Source organism: Phacochoerus africanus, chromosome 15, assembly GCF_016906955.1.
Source record: "Phacochoerus africanus isolate WHEZ1 chromosome 15, ROS_Pafr_v1, whole genome shotgun sequence".
Classification (NCBI taxonomy): domain Eukaryota; kingdom Metazoa; phylum Chordata; class Mammalia; order Artiodactyla; family Suidae; genus Phacochoerus; species Phacochoerus africanus.
In genome coordinates, this window is record NC_062558.1 from 121,063,426 (window position 1) to 121,086,392 (window position 22,967).

General features: G+C 39.2%; 1 protein-coding gene and 1 long non-coding RNA gene across 3 annotated transcripts; one reads left to right on the forward strand and one right to left on the reverse strand.

The window, feature by feature from the left end:
* Window positions 1-473: 473 nt before the first annotated feature.
* SMNDC1 (survival motor neuron domain containing 1) lies at window positions 474-12,101 on the reverse strand. 2 transcript variants are annotated; one of them, XM_047761064.1, is made up of 6 exons: window positions 11,962-12,101; window positions 10,621-10,740; window positions 5,030-5,172; window positions 3,994-4,155; window positions 2,447-2,600; window positions 474-1,747 (listed from the first exon to the last, which is right to left on the reverse strand). In XM_047761064.1, exons 2-6 carry the CDS (start codon window positions 10,738-10,740, stop codon window positions 1,610-1,612), a joined length of 717 nt encoding a protein of 238 aa, XP_047617020.1. In that variant the 5' UTR covers window positions 11,962-12,101; the 3' UTR covers window positions 474-1,609. The 2 variants fall into 2 exon arrangements, with proteins under 2 accessions (XP_047617020.1, XP_047617021.1); XM_047761065.1 differs by lacking the exon at window positions 11,962-12,101 and adding an exon at window positions 7,247-7,436.
* Window positions 12,102-12,274: 173 nt separating this feature from the next.
* On the forward strand, window positions 12,275-22,758 carry LOC125116119 (uncharacterized). Its single transcript, XR_007132252.1, has 3 exons — window positions 12,275-12,329; window positions 20,380-20,527; window positions 22,415-22,758. It is a non-coding gene; the product is annotated as an uncharacterized LOC125116119 (long non-coding RNA).
* Window positions 22,759-22,967: the final 209 nt, after the last annotated feature.

Sequence of the window (22,967 nt, forward strand, 5' to 3'; positions counted from 1 at the left end):
ATTAGTATATTTTATTTAAAAGTTTTTCAGGCTAAGTAGCCCTTTTTCTACTGTTATTTGTGACTTGTATTGAAAAACACTTCACCTTCCATTTTGTCCTACATGCTCTACCCCGGCCATAAATTACAGGGAGGAAAAAAACAGTTGGAGGGAGATAGAGGGATGAGATGAGAAGTTCTCTAATCACTGTCCTCCTGTAAGTTTCAATTTACAAAAAATTTAAAATTCATGAAATGAAAATTTTACTTCCCCCTTCTACCAAAAATTTACAAACACCTGTATACAAGTGGCAACCCTTAAAATAAAACTGGTTTGTCTTTTAGGATCCCATTTCTTATGTCCAATATGAGTACATAAGGATTTATCAAAACCTTTATCACATGCTCAATAATCTTTTCTGTGGAAATGATGTACGCTTAATCACTGTACCAGTGCTGGCAGCTAAGCCTTCACCTTTTTGTTAACACACCCTGGAGATTTTAAAAACACTTTATTTAATAAAAGTTAAACATACAAAAACTGAATTAACACATCCTAAAAATCTCCATCTTCCATTAGCAGGAATACCCTTTTCTATGCACATATTTGGCTTAAACTCAACTGGGGAAAATTGTGATGTTCACTTATAACCAACAAATGCTGACAACCTGATCTAGTTAACAAAAATTACAAACTCAGCTACATGAACATAATATACAGGGAAATTATGGCCAGATTAATGCACAAGAATACAGAAAAATTTTAATGATGAAACACTCAGTACTCTTGTTCATTAATTTAGCCTTGGGTTTTTTTGTTTTCTTTTTTTACAAAAATAGTATCTACACTGTATACAGGGCTATACATCAGCTTTTTGTTTTCTCATATAAACATTACACATCCAAAAAAAATGGTACCACTATCGTAAGTGAAAATCAACACAGGAGAAAAGCAAACATACAAACAAAAAAACCCAAAAACCAAACCAAAAACATTAGAACAGGTAGCTGGTCCTAAACATGGTTTCTTACATAAAACTAAAATTCAATGAAAAATAAAGAGCTGGGTCAATTTTAGAGACGGCCTAATAGGCTTAGGAAACAAGTTATCAAGAAAAACATCAAAACAAACTTTGCCATTACTACTACTTTAGGCTTAAATGGGCAAGAGCTAGGTTTATGCTGAATATAAAAAAATTAAGAGAAATTCACTTCAGCAGGTTGGTGTTTTGCCTTGATGTCCCAGTGAATTGCTAGAGTATGTGGCAAGGTCAAAGCATCTGAAAATTCCCAGTTAGGACTTTACAAAAAGTAAATGTCATTCACTAAGTGGGGGCCTGATATTAGGAAGATCAATAATTCATCTAAGTGCTGTATTTACGCAGCATCTACCTAGAAAAGTTGCTTTATCCAAGAAACTTCCAGGAAACTGTGGTAGTAGTAATGAAAAAAGTTTAAATGAATAGCAGTTATCAAATGCAATTTCTTCAAGTTTCATTCTATTGAAGTCAAATAATGACGACAATGGTATCTTCCTTACTCATCTAACAAATAATTTACCTTTAGAAAAATATAAGGATAAAAAGGTAAATGTAAAGCCCTGCAGAGATGAAATCCAACAGTTTTTCTGATTATTGAGGCATCAAATGCCTAACATTGTATTTGGAGGTATCTTGATATTGTGTCATAGGTTTATCAGCAATTCCACACGTTCCAACTCCAACTTTGCCAGTTACACTCTCAGGTGAAGCAAAAATACTCCTCTTTACCTAGGGAAAATGAAATAGAAATCATTCTTGATTAGTCTTGGAAAAAATTAAAATTCCAAAATATACCTATAAGGAAAAGTACACCAAGGGAACCTGAGTGCTTATAAACTCTAGTAGTGATACCCAAAATAAGGCATGTTAACAAAGCAGGTAGGATTCAACACACTCTAAGTGGTACGTAAGACAGCAAATAATTTTTCAAATTTTAGTTTATTAAAAAAAAACAATCCTGGCGTTCCCGTCGTGGCACAGTGGTTAACGAATCCGACTAGGAACCATGAGGTTGCAGGTTCAGTCCCTGCCTTTGCTCGGTGGGTTAATGATCCGGCGTTGCCGTGAGCTGAGGTGTAGGTTGCAGATGCAGCTCAGATCCTGCATTGCTGTGGCTCTGGCGTAGGCCGGCGGCTACAGCTCCGATTCAACCCCTAGCCTGGGAACCTCCATATGCCTCGGGAGCGGTCCAAAGAAATAGCAAAAAGACAAAAAAAAAATTTAAATAAAAAATAAAAAAAAACCAATCTAGATCTTGTTGTGATTCTTGATATAAACTCAAAATGAAGACTGATGAGGATTCTGAATTTGAGATGCAGGTAATTCTTTAAAATCTGTGAACCTTTTTTTTCATTTTAAAGTTATGTTAATGACAGTTGCACTTTGCGGAAAAAAAACTGCAAAAGTATGATGAAAGGATTTACTAACCTGGCCTTTTTTATTTTTAGAATAGGCTCTATTGTTGAACTGTTGCCATTTCACCTTCTGGTCTTCTCTTTCCTGCTCAAGTTCTTTTATTCTCTGTGCTTTTTTCAAAGCTTTCTTCTTTTTATATTCACGCTGCTGGGCAATCATTTCTTTTCTGTGTAGATAGAACAGGTTAAATGTCAACTCTTAAAATTTAGAAGGTGAATTCCTCAAAAATATTTAGCAGTTCAACACCCCTCCCCTTTATGACCCCCAAACCCAATAAACTTATTTTTTTTTTTTGTCTTTGTTGTTGTTGTTGCTATTTCTTGGGCCGCTCCCTCGGCATATGGAGGTTCCCAGGCTAGGGGTTGAATCGGAGCTGTAGCCACCGGCCTACGCCAGAGCCACAGCAACTCGGGATCCCAGCCGCGTCTGCAACCTACACCACAGCTCACGGCAACGCCGGATCGTTAACTCACTGAGCAAGGGCAGGGACCGAACCCACAACCTCATGGTTCCTAGTCGGATTCGTTAACCACTGCGCCACGACGGGAACTCCCCAAACCCAATAAACTTACACACTCTTCCCTCCATGAATAAAAGCACTGACATCAATGCCAATCACTCAAGACTACTAAGGAATAAATGTTATTTGAAACATACAGCATCCTTGGAAGCTTCTGAACATAACTGTAGTAATCTATTATCCATTTAAATCAAATATTTCGACTATGACTTTTTATTTGCTGTTTACAAAGCTTTTGCAGTTGTGTTTGAGAAATGAGTTTCAACATTAAAAAAGCTAAACTTTTATCAGTTTCTAAATGGGCAGTTAGTATGATATGCTACATGTGGAAAAAGCGTTATGAAGAGATTCAATGCAGATATAACTATTCTATATCGGAAGAGCACAGCAGCACAAAGGGCAACCAGAGCTAACAATTCTTAAACAAAACAAAACAAAACAAAACAAAAAAATGGGATTTTCTAAAAACACTTACTCTAAATAGGATCAGAGTCTAAAGCACTCTCAATAATTTCTGCTCAGTTAATACTGACTTCTTGCCAAAAGAAGGATGAAGAAAGAGGTCTTTAAAGATAAGGCAATATGATCCAGACTTCTCTGTATCATATAATCACCACTATGAAGTGTGGGTTTTTTGTTAGTCTATTTCTATGTCTGTGTCACAGATACATAGGCAAAGACTGACTGACTGACTGATTCTTTTTCGGCTGCAATGCAGCATATACAAGTTCCTGCAGCATATGGAAGTTCCCAGGCCAGGGACTGAATACGAGGGCTAGGGATTGAATCTGAGCAGGTGCTGCAACCTATGCCACAGCTGCAGCAATGCTGGTGCTGGACTGGGGACTGAACTGGCGCCTCCAGAGACAAGCTGGATCATTATCTCACTGCACCACAGCGAGAACTCCAGGTATGGTTTTTATACAAATTTCAAAGACTAAAAGTAGAAAGGTCAGATCTGACCCCTGGCCCAGAATTACATACGCTGCGGGACAGCCAAAAAAGGATAAGAAGAAAGCTAAAGTCAAAAATCACTTACTTCGACATGGGTTTGCTGCCACTGTCCTCCTTTGCCTTCCTTCCTTCTTCTACAGGCTTGAGGTTCAACAGTGGAGTCACTTCAGCATTGCCATAGCCAGCAAAGGTGATTGCAGCGGTGCCGTTTTCTTCATCTATCTCCTCAATCTCCGCTTCATAACACCTGTAAAGATATCATGGCTGTAAGCAGGTGAGTAAAGGTTTGGTACTCAGCCTACAAGACTTATACTGCAGTGATTCAACTATTAAATGTGTTTAAAACAAAACTGCTATAATCAAATGTCCTTTTGGCAAAGATAATACAAAAGAGTGGCAGGAGTTAGCCATCTGCTATCAAAAAAGGAAATCCTAATCAAAATATTGCCAGGAAAGTATCTTACATGTCCTACTAAATGTGCGTTGGTCCATCTCTTAAAGATACTCCTTACACAAATTGGAAGAGTTCCCGTCATGGCTCAGTGGTTAATGAACCTGACTAGCACCCATGAGGATGCAGGTTCCATCCCTGGCCTTGCTGTGAGCTGTGGTGTAGGTCACAGACGCGGCTCAGATCCCTCGTTGCTGTGGCTGTGGTGTGGGCCAGAGGCTACAGCTCCAACTCGACCCCTAGCCTGGGAATCTCCATATGCTGTGGGTGAGGCCCTAAAAGACAAAAAGACAAAAGAAAAAAAAAGTTACTTCTTACAGGAATAATTTCAGTGTATGTGCTTCATTGAAGTCTAGGACAGCCAACCTCACTCAATTTTCAATTCAATGAAAAAACAATTTAGACTTTTTTTAAAAACTCTGCTTTCATCTTCCTCTACTTTCATGTTTATTTCCTCTAGGATTCAAGCCATTTTTCTATGCTAAGACTTAATTAAGATAAAGCTAAAAACTAAACTGTATTACTGGTAACCACCCAGGAATCAAACTGGCTCTTTAAATCATATTGGCTATACAGAAAGATTAAAATAGGGTAGTTCAAGCTGAATAAAATCATCTTACCATGGTATTTTATTATTTCATGTTATAGTTAGAGTTTTTTCTACACTTACTGTCCATCTTCACTCCAGATTGCCATACACTTGTCTCCTACTTTCCATGAATGTGTGGGCTGAGTAGAAGCAAAACTGTCTGAACTTGCAAGAGTTTCAGAAGGTTGAGTTGAAAGAAGGTCTTTGGTTAATTCTATAACTTCCTAAAAAGGAAAAACAAAAGTCATTAACATTATTTTTATAATTCACATTGTCACCTACTTTCAATAAGCAAATTCTTTCAATTTTTGGTAACAGCTCTCATACCATGTAGTACTCAGTAAATACTCTGCACATATTTATTTGAAGTTCATAACAACACTATGATGTACACACTGTTATCATCCCCATGTAGAAACTGAAATAGAGTATTTTATACAGTGGTGTTGGGATTTAAACCCAGATGCCTTTCAATTTAATTAACATCAAACACTTAACAGAAATATAGGGTAGACTTGAATTTATAGTGTACATTATTTTTAAACACCTATTTTAGCTGCAGAGATCTCTCTAAAGATGAGAAATCATCAACTGTAGGTTCAAGATTACTTTTGTCTCATATCATTGTCATACATTTCATTGAACTGCTTTTTATAGGGCATTACTTGGCAGATGCCCACCCCCCGACCAAAAAAAACCTTGAAGCAACCTGATTAGTAATAAAAATGTCCCTGCACATACATATTTTTACTAAAATACTATAGGCATATATTATAAAAAACAGTATAGTCTTCCTATTCATTTATTATAAAACTTACCCCATCTGGGTAAGCAAATTACCAAATTAGATTTTAAATATCCTAGTACCTAATAATGTGTTATATACATTAGCACAGCTTCATTTAAAAGGAAAAAGTAAAATAAACGAAACATACACAGGCAGGCAATACCTGTCTGTGGCAAATCTATTTTCTAACTCAGGCTTACATTTATTGGCTTCAAAAGATGTTTGGCAGGGTTGGTAAAAGGAAATAGAACAAATCAGTAAGATTCTGCTACCATTTTATTCTGATGAAGACCCCTATCATGTATCATCTATCTGATTTAAGAACCTGCATACCTGTTATTCTACTGTTGCATATAAAATACCTTAAATGTCTATGCTTTGGGAGAAAAATTAGTAAAGTTATACTCTGTACTGAAATTCTTCTGGCTCTGATTGAGGTTTTTATAACAGTAGTTCTGGTTCAATAGCCAAGAAAGTTAAATATTTCTTCTCTCCTAAAGATTCTAAATCTTCCTGGCTATTTCTGAAAACCTAATATTTGAGCCTTAAAAAAAGGAGGGGGGAAGCATTCCCTGGTGGCCTCGTGGTTAGGACTCAGCATTTTCACTGCTGTGGCCTGGGTTTAATACCTGTTCTGGGAACTGAGATCCCACATCAAGCCGCTCCATGCTTTGGCCAAAAAAAAAAAAACAACAAAAAACAAAAAACAAAAACAAAAAAAAACCCCTAAAAACAAAAAGCGAACAAACAAAAAAAAACCCTTTGTAATAAACAAGCCTTCTATTAGGAAAAGAAAAAGAAAAAGGAACATTAAAGCCCTTGGAAAAAGATCAGTTTTATGAATAAAAAAATTTTATTAATAAAAAACTTGAAGACTCAGATTTAAAAATTCATTAGATTAGTATCTTTAATGAAGCTTTTATCAGATGCAAAACAGCCATTCAAATACCTTTTAATTAGACAATCCTTTGCAAATAAAGCAAAGAACTTCCAAATAAACAGATCATGTACTACACAAAGAAGGAGAGTAAATTATCCAGGCTTCTTTTCAATTAACCACTTTTAGGGCCAGGAGAGTAATCCAATAAGCCACTCAAGAGCCCACACAATTCCTGTCATTAAATAATTCAATTTACTTAATGGAACTAGGGATCATTTAACACTTAAAGCATAAAGTCTGCGGGTGTCGTAGGTCTCAGGTTTAGAACTCTACTTCTCTTTGGACAAAACATCTTCTCATTATGTTTTCATAAAGAAATACATTTTTACCAAAGAAAAGGTCCTGAAAAGCTGTGCATGTTGTAATTTCCAGAGCCGTGAAGTGAAATGACGCATTAAAAAAAAATCCAGAGCATTCACCCCAGCTGTCTTTTCACTTTGCCATGTTTTACATACCCCTCCCAACCCAACTATAAAGACCCTTCTAAATGTTTTTTTTCTTCATTTGCGCAAATGCACCAAAGTATTAGAGAAACTATTTTATGTATGAGGGAGTTCTTAAAGGTACATACCATTAATTACTTTTCCTCCCCCAAGTCTGAGTTCTGAAACTGCTCCTTCATTGACAGATGGGCAGCAGTTACAGTAATCGGCAATTCCAGGAAGCATCAGATGTTGTGATCTACATATCAGCAGGTCAAAGGGGGTGCACTCAAGCACTCTGCTTACTGAAGGAAGGCGTTTCGGGGATGCAGAGAGCCACTGTAATATATGAGACAAGTGACTTGACCCCTGCCTCCTTTAGAACCAGTTTATTCAGCAAAACAGCCTAATAAATTGACTATTTTTGTGATTATCAAAGACTGTCTGGGGAGCTAGTCAACTAGCTAGGCTGCATTTTACTAAACCCACTTTTTTCTTTCTTTTTTTTTTTTTTTCTTTTTAGGGCCACACCCACGGCACATGGAGGTTCCCAGGCTAGGTCGAATCGGAGCTGTAGCCTCCAGCCTACACCACAGTCACAGCTACACCAGATCTGAGCTGTGTCTATGACCTACACCACAGCTCCTTAACCCACTGAGTGAGGCCAGGGATCAAACCTGCTTCCTCTTGGATGCTAGTAAGATTCATTTCCGCTGAGCCATGCCAGGAACTCCCTAAACCCACTTCTTTAAAATGAAAAAGAGAGGCAATTAAGACTTCAGTAGATTAATTTGCTGCCTGCTGAGTAACTTTATTCTGTATGAAAGATAGTACATAAATAAGTTGAAAGCCTTGTTGGCAAAATGAAAGTCACTGAAAAAAAATGCAGAAAGAGCATTTTGTCATAAATGAAAAGGCAAACAAATTTTTAACTAGAGTAATCAGGATATTCCATAAAAGGAACACACACAAAAAAAATGTGGGCCACAAACTTAGTCATCAGTCTGAACAGACTTTTCAGCGAATATAAAAGGCAGAGTATCATGGCACAAAGTATATCCCAGAAAGCAGAGAAGAAAAATGATTTTTGTTTTTAAAACCTATGACAAAATAGCGCTGTAACTATGTCAATGGAGACAGCAATTACTAGATGGAAGCAGGTCGCCACATACTTTTCAGAATTTTATCTAATTTTTTTGCCTTTTTTTTTTTTAGGGCCACATCTGCAGCATATGAAGTCTCCCAGGCTAGGGGTTGAATAGGAGCTGTAGCCACCAGATCCTTAACACAGCAACACCAGATCCTTAACCCACTCATAGAGGCCAGGAATCGAACCTGTGTCCTCATGGATACTAGTCAGATTCATTTCCACTGAGCCAAGACAGGAACTCCTGAATTTTATCTAATTTCAAATGATGTCTTTCATCTTTGTTTTCAGTTCAAAACAGAAGATTATCTAGTAATCAAAATCATTTTTTCCCATGATAGAATAAGAGGAAAAGAATCTGTGATCAAAAAAATTCTCTATTATTGCTATCTGAAGTGTTAGGACTTAAGCTTCTAAATCTGTGCCATCCAATATGGTAGCGACATATAGCTATTTAATAAGGCAAAATTAAAAATTCAATTCTTCAGCCATTCCTAGTCCTATTTCAAATCTTCAACAGCCACATGTGGCTAGTGACTATAACACTGCACAGCACATATAGAACATTTCCATCACCACAGAAAGTTCCACTGGACAATGCTTTTCTAAATGGTTATAGAAAAAAAGATGTTTTACAGATAAATAACCAACCCTCACGTCACTATTAACTGAACCCTAAGTAAGCCACTTACATGATCACTACAATGCCTGCCAAAATGGTCTCTCTCCCTATAGTACTTCCACTACAGACCACGTCCTAAGACAATTCTGCCCAGACTCTGAGAACTTATTCTAGAAATAAAAAATTTAAAAAAAAACCACCTTATAATAATGCTTTCAGTCTTCAGCCCCAACTACCCCCTTCCATCAGTTCCACATATACCCCTTCTCCAAGTGCCCAGAAAACAACATACACAACTTTGGCGTACAATGCTTTATTTCCTTCAAAGAAAAAAAGGAATCTTTTTTAAGTTAGTAAAAGAAAAGATGGATGGGGGCATGCCAGGATTTCTCTGTGAGGCAAGCAGAAAGTTGGCCTGAGAGTGGGAAAAACCTCTCCCCAAATAGCTCTTTCTTATTGATCAGGACCCTGAAATCCACTGGCCTGACTTATACATATTGAAGTTTCTGTATTTTTTTTACAAAATAACATACTATTGAAACCTCATGCAAGTCTATTCTAAATCTAGAATTTGAACCTGAAAATATTAACTCATCTTAATTTTGCCCAGGTAAGCTCTTTCAGAATCTTGAATCTGGGCCCATTTCAAATAAGCTTCATTTGTCTGCCATTCTAATATCCCTAAAATAGTAACAGTTTAAATGGGCAAGAGAATGATATAAAGGGAAGGAAAGAATTACTTAGATAGAATGAAGATGATTCAAGTTTTGTTTTGAATCAGTGAAGACAGACCATCTAATCAAAACACCTTTTAAAACTTTTCAAAATTTGAGTTCAGAATTTTAAGTTCACAAATCTCTTAAGATGAAAAGTCACACATATTTACGAATATTATATAGAGTGTTTTTACTAATCAACCTAGTGTTCTGAGAAAATACAAATATTTACTATAATTATGGTTTTATGTTTTTCTTGAAACCCCTGAGCAAGTTCTAAAAAACAGGTTTAATACTTACTGAATGCTCCAATGACAAAAACAAATTAAAAATCTCCTTTCCCATAGGTTTGGTTTAATTTCAAGTTGTTAAAAAGTGTCAACAACTACATGTTAAACCTAGCCTTAAGTTCAAACATTATGTAATGTTTATGCAGAAAACAGGTTACCTCTTTAGGTATTTTTATAATGTGTTTTCAATACAAGGCACTAGAGCTAGCTTTATTATACACATGCACACACGGTCTCTTTTGCACACTCCTGCTCATGCGCACTCTCTCTCTCACCCCTCAATTTCATTTTCAAAGAATCTTGTGTCATTAAAAAGAATTTTAATTAGGTTATATTTTTCCCCTTTAAATTCAGTTACCCTTTGGACAAAATTTGCTTTTCCAGATCTTTAAAAATAGAAGTGCTAGCCATTGTAAAGTTATATGTACCTCTTTCTCTAAAAAGTTTGAGATTGACTTCTAAAACTAACTCGCTTTTAAAACTTTTTATGAGCGTACAAAATTGACGTAACAAAAAACAATGTTTCAATCATTTTGATGTACACAAACTGAGGAAGCAACCCTACTCCTGGAAGCCATGTATGCCTATGTGCATACCCACATGTACATATAAGAAGTGTGTATGTGGGGAGAAACACTCCCTCCAAAGAGTGTTCTGGATACCTATAGATTCTAGGCAATAAATCATTTGTAAAACACAGAAATATTCTTTTCAAGCAACATAACCATAAGTGTCCCCTCTTACTTACCTGTAAATCTTTCTTTAATTTTAGCAAATCTTCATTTTCTCCATTTCCAGAGAGCGCAGCTTCAACTTGTTGGAGTTGAGCTTTGTAGCTTGCCAGCTGCTTTGCTAGATCCTCTGACATCTGGGGAAAATGAAAAGAGTAAGGCCATAAAAACAAAACCAAAAAACAAACCATAAAAAATAATTTTTCCCTGTCTGAATTAACCCTTACCAATTTTGCTCCCAACCCATTATAATTCATTGTAGCTTAATTTATCTGTGTTACCTTTACTTTCAGTTCAGAGAAAAGTTGTGAGCCAAACCACAAACTTCAAGGCAACAGATGCTCAAGATTATAAACATGTCAGAAAAATTCCATATAGTAACAGAAAACAAAAGGTAAGAGGGAAAAGGAGACTTTCTAATTTTCTTTAAACTCTTGTTAACAGGGAAGACACACAGGCTCAGTTAACAGGGTTGTTATATAGTCACCAAAAGAAAAGGGGGAAAAAGTACCAAACTGTTAAAAGAGGCGCTAAAAAATACTTTTTTTGTTACGTCAAAAAAATTTTTTGAGCGCTAAAAAATACTTCCTAAACCAAATATAAATGGCTTTTAGATTAACTACGCAATTAATTCTCTCCACAAGAGCTATCCAATTAATACGAGTGTGTTTAGAAACTCTTCTCCAGAGCAAAAATCTTTCATCCAGTCGCTTAAATATTGCTGATGGTTTTTCTTCAGTAAAAGAAACAGCACAGATATTTTCCTTAGGAATTCTAAAGAAAAGCGTCGTTCACCAAATCCCGCTCGTTCTTCTGAAAATAAGATAGGAGAGAATTCTTTCCCGCTTTCTTAGCAAACACAACGGGTTTCCGAGGACCCGTCTGTCTCACAGTTCTCGTCCAACTACAGCCCAGAGTCTGGAAGGGCTCCAAAGAGGTTAGAGAGAGCCAGGCTGTTCTCCCTCAGTGACCAGTACCTCAAAGCCCGCCACAACTTGCTCTATTATTTCAGACCTCGAAATTCAAACAGCTTCCAGGGAAACCGAAACACGAACGGAGCGGAGGCCAGCGGAGCCGGAGCCCCACACCCGCAAACACGCTCCGCACTGAAGGGCCAGGGCGTCTCTAAGACGCCTCCCGCGCCCCTACCCCACCCATTGGGTGCCCAGGATTAGTCCAACCCGGTCCGAGGCCGTTCCGGGCTCAACTCTAGGTGGGAGAAGAGACCGCGCCGCTAACACTCTGGCTAGGACCCGGGCCCTCCAGCGCGGCTGGCTGCTGGGCCTCAGGCCTCCGCTTCAACTCGGGAGAGGCCGAGGCCCGACGAGGCCTCACTCGCTCCCTCGTCGGTTTGTTACCTTGTGTGGGGTTGGGGTCGGGGCAGTGGGAAGGGGTCGGGGCAAATGAGCCCAGTGGCGGTGGCGGCGACAGTGGCAGCAGCAACAGCAGCAAGAAAAATCTCAGCAGCGACAAGCTGTCTCGGTCTGAAAAGGAAAAAAAATCTACCGGCCGCGAAGAAGAGTGGACGAAAACTGGGCACTGGAAAGAGGAAAAGACAGAGGCGGGTGAAATCTCGCGAGTGGTTAAAAATCCTCGCGAGACGTCGCTCGATCACGTGATTCCTGGTACCCTCTAGACTGCCTGCATTTAATCAGGTTAGGGACGTGAAGTGGGCGGGGTTACTAAGGAAGGAAATGGCGTAACTATGATGCACAAGGTGCCGGATGTACGTTCGTCTTGTCTCAGTTCTGGCTCAGTGAGGGGAGCTTTTGGGTTGTTAATTTAGGGGTGGGTGCTGTCCGGCTTTTCCAGAGGTTCCCAGGGTGCTGGGTAGTGGGAGGAAAGGGGTTTAATGTAGCATTCATACTAGCGTTTGGTTCTCATGCAGTCGGGGTACCAGCCGCATCAGCATCGCCTTGTTTTTATTTTTTTACAATAATTTAAAATTTATTGCAAAAATTATTTATTACAGATTCTCAATCTCAGGCCTCTGAATCAGAAACTCAACTCTGAGGATAGGCTCAGCAACCTGTTTCAAGGAGCCCTCCAAGTAATACCAAAGTCCGGGCAGGTTTGAGCTGTATATAATAATAAAAGTCTCGGAGTTCTCTCGTGGCGGCAGCGGGTTAAGGATCCCCAAGGTTTCCGCGTTGTCGGTGCAGCGGCTTTCATTGCCGTGGCTCGGGTTTGATCCCTGACTCAGCAACTTCCACATGGCTCTGGCAAAAAAACCCAAACATAAAAGGTCTTTGTGGCTACAAAAGCGCTGATTAGGTTGTGGCAGAACCTATTGGAGAGGAGAATGGTTTATTTAAAACCCATTTGGGGAGTTCCTGTCGTGGCGCAGTGGTTAACTAAATCCGACTAGGAACCATGAGGTTGCGGGTTCGATCCCTGGCCTTGCTCAGGATCTGGGTTGCCGTGAGCTGTGGTGTAGGTTGCAGACGCTGCTCGGATCCCGCGTTGCTGTGGCTCTGGTGTAGGCTGGAGACTACAGCTCCCATTCGACCCCTAGCCTGGGAACCTCCATATGCCGCGGGAAGCGGCCCTAGAAAAGGCAAAAAGACAATAAATAAATTAATTAATTAAAACCCATTTGGGGAGTTCCACTGTGGCGCCCTGGGTTAAGCATCCAGCATTGCCACAGTGCTGTGACAGGTTGCTGCAGCTGCAGATCAGATTCGATCCCTGGCCCAGGTATATTCCATATTCCAAGGGTGTGGCAGGAAAAAACCCAAACCTCTTTTGTTAGCCCTTACCTGGTTTTCATTACGTTATGTAGGTTAATATCGCCTGAAGGGGAACAAGTTATAATCTTGGGTGATAAGCAGAGTGGTGTGAATACTTCCATTTATGTTTAAAAAGAAATGTGCATCAAGTGTGTAATCTTATGTGCTGTTTATGGACTGATAAACAAACCTGGAGATTTGGAATGAAAGCAAAATGTTTTCACTAATTATGCTTTTTACTTTTTAATCCTCTTTTTTCATAGCATAAAAGTTTTTTCCAAATTAAAATATATATATAGTTTAAAAAAGGGTAAAGGCCTGAGACACAAAGAGGCTATATGAATGCCAGGAGAGAATCTTCCCTGGAGGATTGGGGTCTTGCTAGAACTTTAAGAAAGTCCTCCTCTAATGTGGGCTAACTCTTCTGGATTGTGACAACATCTTGCTTCAGTGCCTTCTTGCCTTCTCTTTTCTTTTCTTTTTGAAGAGGTCTTAATGTGTTCTTCTCTATGTACACACTCATCCCTCATGTTGAGTCAGATAACTATAGAGAGAAAACCAGGACAGGTTTGTTATGATTGAGGTGATAGTCAACTTGCAAGAACTGAAAATGCTGGAGTTCCCATGGTAGTGGTAATGAACCCAACTAGTATCCATGAGGACTCAGGTTTGATACCTGGCTTTGTTCAATGGGTTAAGGATCCAGTTTTGGCATGAGCTTTGGTGTAGGTCACAGACACAGCTTGGATCCCTAGTTGCTGTGGCTGTGGTGTAGCCTGACAGCTCTAAGCTCTGATTTGATCTCTAGCCTGGGAACTTCCATATGGTGTGGACGCAGCCCTAAAAAGACAAAAACAACAACAAAAAAACCAAACCAAAAAAAAAAAAAAAAAACCCTGCTGCAGAGGGCAGCAGTGTGTAGCTAGAATTAAGAGGGAAGACAAACCAGAGAGGATGTACTTTTCCTTAATATAGTAGAAATCTGTTTAAAATATAATGTAGTTTTTGACAACTGCCGTTATTTTAATTGTGTATGTTTAAAAGCTAATGCCAGAAGGATCTTCCTTGAATATAGACTTTATAGTTGTACAAAAATTTCTCAAATAATAATAGATGCAAACTATTGCCTTTGGAATGGATAAGCAATGAGATCCTGCTGTGTAAAATGGGGAACTATGTCTAGTCACTTATGATGGAGAATGATAATGTGAAAAAAAAGAATGTATACATGTATGTGTAACTGGGTCACCATACTGTACAGTAGAAAGTTGACAGAACACTGTAAACCAGCTATAATGGAAAAAAAATCAAAATCATTATACAAAAATTTTTAAAAAAAATTTCTCAAGTAAGAACTCTTCATGAACCCCCTAGATCAGAAAATAGGTGAAGATTTATAGGAGTTCCTGTTGTGGCTCAGCTATAACAGACCCAGCTAGTATACATGAGGACTCGGGTTCAAACCCTGGTCTTGCTCAGTGGGTTAAGGATCCCATGTAGCCATGAGCTGTAAACTGTAGTGTAGGTTGCAGACCTGGCTCAGATCCCATACTGCTGTGGCTGTGGTGTAGGCTGGCAGCTGCAGCTCTGATTTGACTCCTAGCCTGGGAACTTCCATATGCCTTGGGGGTGGTCCTATTGAAGGAAAAAAAAAAAAAAAAAAAAAGGACAGACAAAAGATTTATAAGCTCCAGTATAGATTTTTTGATAACTCTTGTTTTCAGGATTGCTTTTAATCTATCCCTCAGTGCAACATAGATTATATTTGGAAAGAAAAGATATAATGAATATTATTAGTTCTCATGAAGAGATAACAGGCACCATTCTAATCATTTTACATGTATTCATTTATTTTTCACTATGAGTCTGTGTACTTTTAAAGACCAAATGGGGAGTTTCCGTTGTGGCTCAGTGGGTTAAGAACCTGACATAATGTCTGTGAGGATGGGGGTTCAATCTCTGGCCTCGCTCAGTGGGTTAAGGATCCAGCATTGCCACAAGGTTGAAGATGAGGCTCGGATCCTGTGTTGCTGTGGCTGTGGCGTAGGCTGGCAGCTGCAGCTCTGATTCAGCCCGTAGCCTGGGAATGTTCATTGTGCAGCCCTTAAAAGCAAAAAAAAAAGTAGAAGAAGAAGAAAAGAAAGAGAGAGACTAAAAGGAGTAAATACTAGCTTTGATTAAGATTGTTACTTCAGATAGCCATTCTGGCTTACCATCTCCTTTGACATGTCACAATCTAGTTTCAGTGTCTGATATTTCTTAAAGCATTCTCACTCAAATTTAATCATGTTTATTCTTCAAAAAGAACTGTATCTAAAATGTCATTGACACAGGTTTGATCCCTGGCCTTGCTCAGTGGGTTAAGGAGCCTGCGGGGCTATGGCTGTGGCTGTGGCTAGGCCAGCAGCTATAGCTCCGATTTGACCCCTAGCCCAGGAACCTCCATTTGCTACGAGTATGGCCCTAAAAAGACAAAAAATAAAATAAAAATAAAACCTCTTGTTCTTCAAACCCAGTATTTATTTTATTGAAACTCAATAAGTAAATAAAATTTAAAGACTTCAAATATATATACAGCTATTTCCTTTCTCTGCTAAAGAAAATTAAAGTATAGCAGCTGCCTTTGGAATTTACCAAGTCACTGCAGAGCATGAGTATGAAATTAATATGTTTTAGTTAAAGGGGAGATTGTGTTCTTTAGCTTAGCTTTTATTGTATCCCTTCTCGACTAAAAGTAGCCCCAGATTTGCCTGCATTTTTTGCTATCTGTACAAATGCCTAAGGTGATGAATTAGAGATGTGTACATAGTCATAATAACTGTCTATGCCCTTTGCCCTTTTTAGTCATAATAGGTGTTGTGAGTGTTTGTGTGGACATTTGCTGCAGGGCAAGCTGCTGGCTTTTTCTGCCTATTGAGTGTTTTGGGGGACAGTGTAGTGAAAACTTATCCTGGAATGACTCTTAGGTGGCATCATCCATTTAAGTTTGATGGACCTTAAATGAATGCTGACCAGTGCAGGTGCTCATCAGTCGTAACAATCCTGATTTGTCCACTGAAATCTGTACTGCCTTGCTAGTCTTAGAATGTACATTTTTAGCTCTTTTGTGTTTTACATGTACCACTAAAGAATGGAAAACATACCACTAAAAGCAGAAAATAAGGGATTTCTTTAGTTTGGAAAAGATGATAATCTAAGTCTTTAGAGGGATCATCAATGGCCGAGTCATCAAAGTTCTTTAGACCTGTTTGAAATTAGAGTTTAATAGTACTCTTACGTTCTTGGGGCAAAAAGGACAAAATTCTCAAACATCACAGATTTATTGTTAATAGTTAATTATATTAATTGGTAATGTAATTTTAAAAATTGTTTATATCTACTCTAGATAAAGTGAATGATTAATAAATTTTTTTTAAAACTGAAAGGGAAGAAAATTATGTAAAATAAAAAGGTTTGGAGTTCCCAATGTGGCTCAGCAGGTTAAGGACCTGACATCCCTGTGAGGATCAGGTTTAAGAGGAACAAATGAAATGACTGTGAGGAGAGAATCAGATCCAGAGTGTGGTACATAAGAAAATTGGCCAAAATTCTTCAGGAGGTCAGTGTCATTGAAAAGGGTGGGGATGGAATTCCTGTCATGGCGCAGTGGTTAACAAGTCCGACTAGGAACCATGAGGTTGCGGGTTCGGTCCCTGCCCTTGCTCAGTAGGTTAACGATCCGGCGTTGCCGTGAGCTGTGGTGTAGGTTGCAGACGCGGCTCAGATTCCACGTTGCTATGGCCCTGGCATAGGCTGGTGGCTACAGCTCTGATTCAACCCCTAGCCTGGGAAACTCCATATGCCATGGGAGTGGCCCAAGAAATAGCAAAAAGACAAAAAAAAAAAAATTGTAAAGGGTGAGGACTATTCTAGATTATGAGACAGAAGACCTAACAAATGCAATGGGTAAATCTTGATTGAGTCTTGGTTTGGAAAAATAAAACTGTTAAAGATAATTTGAGGAATTCCTGTTATGGTGCAGTGGAAACATCCAACTGGTATCCATGAGGATGCAGGTTCAATCCCTGGCCTCAGTCAGTGGGTCAGGGATTCGGCATTGCCATGAGCTGTGGTGTAGGTCACAGATGAGCCTCGGCTCCTGTGTTGCTGTGGCAGTGGTGTAGGCTGGTAGCTGTAGCTCTAATTTAGCCCCTAGCCTGGGAACTTCCATGTGCTTCAGGTGTGGCCCTAAAAAAGCCAAAAAAAAAAAAAAGAAAAATTGAGGACACTGGGAAATTTGAATATGGACTGGATATTAAATTATGGTTAATTTTATTAGGTGTGGAGTCACTTAGGTTACTTAGAATGTCTTATTCAGGTATTTTGGGATGAAGTGCCATTATATCTATAACCTACCTTCAAATAGTTCTGCCAAAAAACTATATAAAATTTTGCAAATTCATTGTTATTATACATGCTATGTATATATAATACATAGTGTTATTATACTTACTATGTACATATATGGAGAGAGAAAAAATTTAAATGTGGCAAAATATTAAGTCATTGTAGAGGATATCTGTGTTTGTTCATTGTACTAGTCTTTCAACTTTTTTTTTTTTAATTTTTTTTTTAGGGCCGCACCTGAGGCACATGGAAGTTCCCAGGCTAGGGTTTGATTCAGAGCTACAGTTACCGGCCTATACCACAGCCACAGCCACTCGGGATCCAAGCCACATCTGTGACCTACACCACAGCTCATGGCACGGCCAGATCTTTAACCCACTGAGGGAGGCCAGGGATTGAACCTGCATCCTCATGGATCCTTAGTCGGGTTCGTTAACTGCTGAGCCATGAAGAGAGCTCCCTAGTCTTTCAGCTTTTTTGTGTGTTTCAAAACTTTCAGAAGAAAAAGATGGAGAAAAGTGTTCATAGACTGGCTAGAATAGTTTTGGTGAGTGTTGTGTGTATGGGGCAGGGGGGTTGGTAGGGGGAAGCATCGGGTAGGTGAGAGAAACTTCAGAAGCTAGCAGTAGCTTAACAAGCTCAGAAGTAATAATAGGAGATTACAGGAGCATATATGACTGTCAGAAACAGAAGGCCACAGAAAGCCGGATGGGTCAAGGCGTAGCAGGAAGATGTGGGCAGTAGAGGCCAAAGCAGTCATAGGAGCTCTTTGAAGGCCAGGAAGGAAAGCATGAGAAAAAATTACTTTGACTTCCTCACATGCAGGAGAGAGGCCAGTGGGCCTTGCTCTCTGATGTGGTGACAGGAGCTTTTTTCATTTTTGGGCTCTGTTTGGCTGTCTCATATAACAGCCTCCAGCAGTAGTCTTAAGATGGTCTTTTAAACCCAGAATTAATTAGATTCATCTGCATCACAGCCCCTGCAAGTGCCCTTTTTATCTGGGTGTTTCCACCCCCATATTCATGTTGCCTATTTATTTATTTATCTTAGAAAAAGATTATCACAGAAAAAGCAGGAAAAGCCTAGTACATTCCACATCACTTTGATTGCACGGTGGATAATAAAATGATCTTTTTTTAAAGGATACTTAACACCAAACAAACATGGGTGGTAGAGGGATGTATATTCCCAAATGTAAAGAGGAAAAAACAGACAGTTAATATGACTTTTTCCAGATGCCAGAATGAGCCCAAGTTTTGCCATAGTGAAGCTAGTGGTCCATAGCTTGAGATAGTCGCATGTAGCCATGTTATCTGTATAGTGTTAGCAATTAAAAAAAAAAAAGGAACTACAGGATGGAGACCTCAGTTCTCAAAGGAACCAGTAGGTGGCAGTGGAGACACAGGCATCTTTTGATGTGTGGCCCTCCCCCCTCCCCCCAGTGATGATGGAGCCTTAGTGAAGGAGATTGCTTTGTTGGGGAGGAAATAGGGAAAAACAAACAGCCAAAAAAACCTATGGTTTATAGTAGCCAAGTGATGAGGGCCTGCTAGTCATCTGTACTCAGCTCCTGTTCTTGGTTTTAATGTATGCATTTTTATTTGTACTTGGTATGATTCTTTTGATACAACAACTTTGTATCCAAAATCCTTTAGATCACTTGTGTGCTGTTTACAACATCTCTCTGTTGTCAATTTTAGAACATAAGCTGAAACATAAGTAGGAAGTTTGGCTCCTTTTGTTCAAGGCCCAATACATTTAATACACGCTTTTTTTTTCTTCTTCTTTTTTTTTTAATGGCCATGGACGCAGCATATGGAAGTTTCCAGGTTGAATCCAAGCCACAGCTGCAGTGACACCAGATCCTTAACCCATTGTGCTGGGCTAGGGACCAAAGCCACATCTCTGCAGCTACCTGAGCTGCTGCAGTCAGATACTTAACCCACTGCACCACAGCAGGAACTCCAATACATACTTTTATAGTGACACCTTCATTCTCTGTAATTAGTGCCCATGAATTAGGGCTCTTTCTGGTCCTGGCAGGTGACATAAGTTGGGATTCCTAAGAAAAGGACTCAGATTTCTGTGCTAGAGGTTTGTGATGAACCCTTGGGAACATCCGCTGTGAGAGGTGACAGGAACAGGTTGGGGCAGAGGAAGAAAGGAGCTGTACCACAGTTCCATCAGAGGCCTCAGCTAGTCCTGTAGGGGCTCTGGAGCAGGGATGGCCCTTCAGAGATGCTCCCCAGCTTCAGTCAAGGGAGCCAGGGCTTTATACCCACCCACCCCAAACAATCAGTCAATAAATAGGAGCTGCCCCTGGGAAGGGGGCTAAGAGCAATTGAACTGAAAACTGTCAGCCACCAACAGTCCCTGCTTCTGGAAGATCAAGCACCTCAGTCCTGAAGAGGAAATCTGAGCAACACACCACAGCATCCACAGTAGGAAAGAAGGCATACTTCCCCCATTGCATCCCTTATTTTTGGCTCCTCTGATGCTGCCTCTCTTGCAGAAGCTACCGGTTTTAAAAACCATGAAACAATGTCACCTTACCGTCTTGTTTTCCTTGTGTTAAAAGCTAATGGAAAAATGCCTGGGCACTTCCTACAGATGAGTTTTGTTTGCAGTTAATTTCTGATATGTTTATTTTTTATATTATAGGAGAACTTGCTTGTGCTTAAGCATCTCAGGTACAAAGATGAAGCATTTCCATTGTTGAATGATGCTCCAAAACTTTTTGGCACAGTTGGAGATTGTTTATACGAGCACATCAAATAGGGCAACTTTTATAAAAAGAAAAGCCACTAGGGTAAGTTTTATGTTCTTTTTTAAAAAGGGGGAATAAATGATATTTTCTGAAAGTAGCCTCTTTTTAGGCAGAAAATGCATGATCAACTATTTATAAAGAACTTTTTTTTTTTTTTTTGTCTTTTTAGGACCATATCCCACAGCATATGAAGGTTCTCAGGCTAGTTAAATCAGAGCTATAGCCACTGTCCTACATCACAGCCACAGCAACACCAGATCCAAGCCACATCTGCGACCTACACCACAGCTCACAACAACACCAGATACTTAACCCACTGAATGAGGTCAGGGATCAAACCTGCGTCCTCATGGATATTAGTCAGATTCATTTCCGCTGAGCCATGATGGGAACTCCCAAAGAACTTTTAAAAATTTATATTTTTGCCTGACTTTGCCTTTTATATTCTGTGCTACGGATGTCCTTCTTAATTTTTTTTTTTCCAGTTTCAGCTACGGGCATCACTTTTCACACTTAGAGTAATTTGACTAATTCTACTTGCTGAATGTCTTTTGGATGCATTCCCTTTTCTCCATCCCAGTGCTGCAGACCAAGCTGTCATCATTTCTCACCTAGCTCGATCCAGTAGCTTAAGATGGGGATCCTTCCATGAGATGCATCTTCCACACTTGGCTGCCAGATTGATCTTCTGGATATGCCAATCCAAGCATCACCACACCCACCCCTCAAAATTCCCATTTGTTAGCCTTCCATATAAAGCCATTGGTGATTGGGCCACAGCCTGCTTCTCAGCCTGAGCCCTGACCATACTCTCCATGTATGAACCTACCCTCTTCTTTCATGCACTACAGCTTTGCCTCTAATATCTGTTCTACATTCACATGCCTTTCCCCCACTTTCCTGCCTGGAAGAATATCTTTAATGACCCAGTTCTGATGCGGCTTTGGTGACTGCTCACCAGCTTTCACAGAGCTCCTCACTTCCCATTTCTTCTCCCTTAGTGTTTTGAATCTAGTAACAGACACCCTGAGCTATTGGTGTTTAGAATGGAGCTATTCTAGACATGATATCTAAGGGGCAATGATCACATCTTGTACTTTTTCACATCGTCAACATTTGGCAAGATGTCTCCGGGACTAGTAGAATCCAGTCTCCTTGAGAATGTGGAGGAAGCAAACTTTAGATAGCAGTGAATATTATGTTTGACTTTGAAGAATGTTCTAAAGACTTCTTGTATTTAGCATTATGATATTTCTCTGACACATGGGCATGTGATATCCGTTGCCTTATAAGGTTATTACTATAGTAAGATATAAGGAGTTACCATTTTCTTTATTTTTTAAAATTTTTATTATAGTTGATTTACAATGTTCTGTGAATTTCTGTCATACAACATATTGATCTAGTCATACATATATATACATTCTTTTTCTCATATTATCTTCTATCATGTTCTATCACAAGTGATTAGATATAGTTCCCTGTGCTGTACAGCAGGATCTCATTGCTTATCCATTGTAAATGTGACAGTTTGCATCTACTAACCCCAAACTCTCAGTCCATCCCACTCCCTCCCCCTCAGCAACCACAGTCTTCTCTCCATGTTTGTGAGTCTGTTTCTGTCCCATAAATAGGCTCATCTGTGCCATATTTTAGATTCCACATGTAAGTGATATTGTGTGGTATTTGGGGAGATAGTGTTTTGAAGCATTTTCTTGGTGGAAAGAACTTCTAATTGATCCTAAGTAATGGTGTGTCTCTTGGCAGGCAGTTGAAAGTGATTTTTACATTCTTGTTTGCTGGTAAGGATATAGATACAGACAAAAGCACTGTAATAGCTTGATTGTGAGCACTTCAATCAGTGTATCTCTGTTTTGTCTTTTTTTCCAGTGTTACTGATTAGGTACCTTTTTGATGCTTTTTCCATAGGCAGAGTGAAGTAGAACCAATTAATCTGACAGTCAGTAGAAGAACCAAACTCATGTAACTGAGACAAGAAAGTAACTACAATTTATGGATATATGTGGCCATTCATCTTGTGGTTTATGAAGAGAAAATACTAAACACAGAGCCCATATTTATTTACTCTCATTTTTGCTGTGTCTTCTAAAAAAGTGTCCTGGGATAAAGTACTGTTTTCTGCCCTATCTAAAGAAAACGAGTTTAACCATATTTCCTGTATCCTTATAAGGCAAACAAGTTGATGTGAATGTAGTAGCTGTTTCTAACAGTTTGTGAGTTGTGAGCCCAGATTAAAAGATCGTGGGCTTTCATTTTTTTGTTTGTTTGTTTTGGTTGTAATCAATGTTCTGTGTGGTCTTACTCAGTTTTTCATTTGCATTGCTCTCAGATTTCTATTTTATGATCAAAAGAAGACACATCAGCTTTCTTGACTGGTAGGTAAAACAGCACACTTGACTGCAACCTAAAGTTCTAGCGTGGATTCTACCTCTCACTAGCTGGGAGATCTTCAGCAGGGAGA

What these genes read in the sequence shown, in the direction of transcription:
- SMNDC1 (XM_047761064.1), bottom strand. Translation starts at nt 10,740, where the DNA reads ATGTCAGAGGATCTAGCAAAGCAGCTGGCAAGCTACAAAGCTCAACTC. An exon ending in AATTAAAGAAAGATTTACAG is followed by an intron (nt 5,173 to 10,620) that starts GTAAGTAAGAGG and finishes TTTCCTTTTTAG; the next exon opens with GAAGTTATAGAATTAACCAA. An exon ending in ATCTGGAGTGAAGATGGACA is followed by an intron (nt 4,156 to 5,029) that starts GTAAGTGTAGAA and finishes ATATCTTTACAG; the next exon opens with GTGTTATGAAGCGGAGATTG.